General features: G+C 37.2%; 1 protein-coding gene across 2 annotated transcripts in view; it reads right to left on the reverse strand.

Annotated features, from left to right (window-relative positions):
* The window catches only part of LOC122247198 (target of wingless), a gene marked incomplete at its 5' end in the record, with an annotated part of 14,647 nt that overhangs the window by 8,399 nt on the left and 3,748 nt on the right, over positions 1–2,500 (reverse strand). For both annotated transcript variants that reach the window (XM_086550799.1, XM_086550757.1), the window contains 1 exon segment: positions 710–837. In XM_086550799.1, coding sequence (XP_086406925.1) covers positions 710–837 — 128 coding nt within the window.

A 2,500-nucleotide genomic window follows, 5' to 3' on the forward strand; every position in this document is an offset into this window, starting at 1 on the left:
TCATCAGACACGTCCCCCTCCCCCCCCCCTCATGCTCGGACCGCCGCTTTCATTATGCAAATTACACCCGAACTGCAAATTGCCATTTATAGTTTAATCAAGAGACGAATCTCACCTCCGCAGCACTTAACAATGGGCGTGAGAGAGGATACAAGGCTTCCGGAATATTGAATTCCTCGGCGCCTTCGCTGTCTCTCGCCAGTGCAGTCGTTAGAAGAAAAAGAGTTGCCGTATTGATACAAAATCGTAGGCCTGGTTCACTGGCGGAAGCATTCGGTGGGCGGGTGAACATTTTGAACATGGGTATTTGTGTGTGTGTGTGTGTGTGTGTGTGTGTGTGTGTGTGTGTGTGTGTGTGTGTGTGTGTGTGTGTGTATGGGTATGGGTATGGGTATGAGTATGGGTATGTACATGTACACGTCTATGTCGATGAACATGAGCATAAGCATGTGCATGAGCATGTGGATGAACATGAACATGAGCAAGTGCATGAACATGTGTCTGAGCATGAGCGTGTGCATGTGCATGAGCATGTGTCTGAGCATGAGCGTGTGCATGTGCATAAACATGTGTCTGAGCATGAACATGAGCATGTGCATGTGCGCGCGTTCGCCTCCAAGAAGGCCCAGCAACGGCCTCCCAGCCCCATCCCAGCCCCCACCTCAGCCCCACCCCGACGGAGGCGACACGACGCCGCGCGGCTCCTTACCTCAGCATGGTGGTGTTGTTCGGGCTGAGCATCCGGCCGCCCTGCGTCAGGACCATCCACTGGTCGGCGTACTCCTGAAGGCGGCGCCGACGGTCCACCTCCTCGGTCTCTGAGTCGTAGTCGGGGCCCTGGACACGGAGGCGAAGGCGAGAGGAAAGAGGCGGGGTTTATTCGAGGAGGGAGAGAGGAAGAGAGAGATAAATGGAAGTGGGAAATACAGGGAGGAAGGGAGGAAGGGAGGAGAGGGAGGGAGGGAGGGAGGGAGGGAGGGAGGGAGGGGAGGAGGGAGGGAGGGAGGGAGGGAGGGAGGGAGGAGAGGGAGGGAGGGAGAGAGAGAGAGAGAGAGAGAACGAGAGAGAGAGAGAGAGAGAGAGAGAGAGAGAGAGAGAGAGAGAGAGAGAGAGAGAGAGAGAGAGAGAGAGAGAGAGAGAAGCGTTAATTTATCTTCTCAAAGAACAAGTGATTGAATTTCCATAACTAATCCAGCTGTGTGTTTTACTTACAAAATAGGCGGAAATTAAAGGCTACAGGAAACATCTAAATCACCCAAATTGAATAATGATAATGATACCACTACTAACACTACTAATAATGATAATACTAACAATAATTATGATAATGATAACAATAACCGTAATAATGATGATACTAATATTGGTAATACTAATTATACTAATAGCAATGATAATAATTATCATAATAATGATAATATTAATGATAATAACAATAACAACAAAAACAATAATGATAATAATAATAGCAACAACAACAATAATCATAATCATAATAATAATAATAATAATAATAATAATAAAACTACTAAAAAAAAATATAAAAATAAACTACCATCATAACAACATCATCAACATCGACAAACAAACACAACATAAACAAACACGACACAACCAAAAAAAAAAAAAAAAAAAAAAAAACCAACCCCCCCCCCAAAAAAAAAAAAAAAAAAAAAAAATACATACATACATACATACATTCAACACACATAAGCAACACGACCTCTCGAAGCCATGGCTCAACACGACGACTCAGTTAGAGAATTGGGAAACTTCTTTTGCAGGAAGCAAATTTTAGGTGAAAAGTTTTTGCGAACTTTTTGGACGGTGAAGTTTATATATATATATATATATATATATATATATATATATATATAAATATATATATATATATTATATATATATATATATATATATATATATATAATGATTGCAAGGAGAGAATCATGGGGTCGTTGCTGGTATTATCATTATCATTATCATTATTATTGTTATTATCTTTATTATTGTTGTTATTCTTATTGGTAGTAGTACTTTATCGTTATTATTGTTATTATGGTATTTTTTTTATTATTATCCGTATGTATAGTCGTTGTCATAACTATTCATTATTTTTATCATTATTATCATCATTATTATCATTATCATTATTATCACTATCATTACTATTATCGTTACTCCAACTATTATTATCAATATATGATCATTATCCTTTTCATTCTTATTAACATTATCATTCTTATTATCATTATTACTAATATAATTATAATAATTATTATTATAATCATCGTCATCATCATTATTATTATTTTCATTTTTATCATCATTATTATTTTGAGAATTATTAATATTAATATTATTATCATTATCATTTATCATTTATCATTATTATCAATATTATTATTGCTGTTATGATGATCATTATCCTTATTATCATTAGTATTACCATTATCATTATGATTATTACTACTATCATCATTATTACTAATGATAATGGTAA

The sequence above is a fragment of the Penaeus japonicus genome, unplaced genomic scaffold, assembly GCF_977035675.1.
Source record: "Penaeus japonicus unplaced genomic scaffold, GWHDUDI00000001_assembly GWHDUDI00000001, whole genome shotgun sequence".
In the NCBI taxonomy this organism is placed as follows: Eukaryota; Metazoa; Arthropoda; class Malacostraca; order Decapoda; family Penaeidae; genus Penaeus; species Penaeus japonicus.